Source organism: Oncorhynchus clarkii, chromosome 10 (assembly GCF_045791955.1).
Source record: "Oncorhynchus clarkii lewisi isolate Uvic-CL-2024 chromosome 10, UVic_Ocla_1.0, whole genome shotgun sequence".
Lineage (NCBI taxonomy): Eukaryota > Metazoa > Chordata > Actinopteri > Salmoniformes > Salmonidae > Oncorhynchus > Oncorhynchus clarkii.
Window position 1 is genome coordinate 3,794,681 of NC_092156.1, and position 2,076 is coordinate 3,796,756.

At 47.4% G+C, this 2,076-nt stretch overlaps 1 protein-coding gene across 1 annotated transcript in view; it reads right to left on the reverse strand.

The window, feature by feature from the left end:
• LOC139419796 (uncharacterized) overlaps positions 1–1,866 on the reverse strand; it is an 81,306-nt gene extending 79,440 nt beyond the window's left edge. The window contains exon 1 of the mRNA XM_071169780.1: positions 1,750–1,866. Coding sequence (XP_071025881.1) covers positions 1,750–1,866 — 117 coding nt within the window. The remainder of the gene's footprint in view (positions 1–1,749) is intronic.
• Positions 1,867–2,076: the final 210 nt, after the last annotated feature.

Genomic DNA, 2,076 nt, shown 5'->3' on the forward strand with positions numbered 1-2,076 from the left:
CTCTGGAATGTCCCCAAAGGGAAATGTTCCAGAGGCCTCGGCAGAACACACACAGACGAGAGCTCTTACAACCCCCTCTATTCTGTTGCATAAAAACAATCATTTGCGGCAATAAAATTATTGCAACATAATCTTGCAATTTTGCTCTCACAGAGGGAGGGAGTACTGTCATGACGTTGGCCTCTTTGAGTATAACAACCCCATCCCTCCCCTCCCTTGCCTACTTCAACTAGGCTGCTGTGGTCAGAGGTCGTAAATTCCTGAGAAGACCACATGGACACACAGTTATAGAGAGTCGTTTTTTCATGGAGAACAAAGCAATTCCTTCCACCTCACAGAACTTGAGGTACGAACAAATTTCATGTTCCGGAGAAAGTATAAAAGATCGGTGAAGAATCCAGCTACGACCTGGTCCGTTTGTCACAACTTGGGGAAGCTCATGGGAGACGGTGTGGCCACATTACCATAACGCTGTTTATATAATAGCTCCAGATATAACCTTTACATCTAATTGTTTATAAGATGAATGAGTGAGTATGATACTGTTTACACAATTTTACAATGTGATTTTGGACTGTTTAATGAAGGAAAACTCAAAAAAAGGGAATTGGATTTGAACTAAATCAGAGAACCGCCCCGGAGCCCAGTTAGGGCCAGACATCCTGGACCGCCCCTGAGCCCAGTTAGGGCCAGACATCCTGGACCGCCCCTGAGCCCAGTTACAGTTAGGGCCAGACATCCTGGACCGCCCCTGAGCCCAGTTAGGGTCAGACATCCTGGACCGCCCCTGAGCCCAGTTAGGGCCAGACATCCTGGACCGCCCCTGAGCCCAGTTAGGGCCAGACATCCTGGACCGCCCCTGAGCCCAGTTAGGGTCAGACATCCTGGACCGCCCCTGAGCCCAGTTAGGGCCAGACATCCTGGACCGCCCCTGAGCCCAGTTAGGGCCAGACATCCTGGACCGCCCCTGAGCCCAGTTAGGGTCAGACATCCTGGGACAGCCCTCTTTGGCCATTACGAATAAAACCCAACTTTGAGAAATTATCAGCAGACCTCAATTACAAGATGGCTAAAGGTTGCTGAGTCTTTTAATCTTTTAACCATACCACGTGGTTAAACTCTTAGACTATCGATACCGACAGAATAAGAACAAGTCTTTGATATTAATTACTAGTCTGCAGCTAGGAATTCGGTATCATTGAACTTATTACCTTAATTAATTAATTAATTAAATTAACTTGAAGTTAATTAGAGTTACATGATTATTCAGTTTAATCGCATAGTAACTAATTACAGAGAATCTTTGGTAAAAACTATCAGTCTTCAGTTAATGATAGTAAACACACGATAGTACACACACACACACACACACACACACACACACACACACACACACACACACACACACACACCAATATCACTTTGCACTCAGAGTGCAGAGAAAAGACAGAGAAAGAGATTGAGAGAGAGGGATGGAGAGAGACAGAAATAAAGGAGATGAGAGGGAGGGGAGAGGAGAGGAGAGGGAGGAGAGAGGAGAGGAGGAGAGAGGAGGAGAGAGGAGAGGGAGGAGAGAGAGGAGAGGAGAGGAGAGAGGAGAGGAGGAGAGAGGAGAGGAGAGGAGGAGAGAAGAGGAAAGAGGGAGGAGAGAGGAGAGGAGGAGAGAGGAGAGGAGAGGAGAGAGAGGAGAGAGGGAGGAGAGAGGAGAGGAGAGGGATGGCAGGAAGCTTGTCCCCAGTGATGCACTACCCTCTGTAGTGCCTTGTGATCGGAGGATGAGCATTTGCCGTACCAGGCAGTGATGCAATCAGGCAGGATGCTCTCGATGGTGCAGCTGTAGAACCTTTTGAGGATCTGAGGACCCATGCCAAATCTTTTCAGTCTCCTGAAGGGGAATATAGGTTCTGTAGTGCCCTCTTCAGAACTGTCTTTGGTGTGTTTGGACCATGTTAGTTTGTTTCCTGTAGTCAACAATCATCTCCTTTGTCTTGATCAAGATGAGGGAGAGTGTCACGTTCTGACCTTGGCTCTTTTGTTATGTCTTAGTTTTAGTATGGTCAGGGTGTGAGTTGGGTG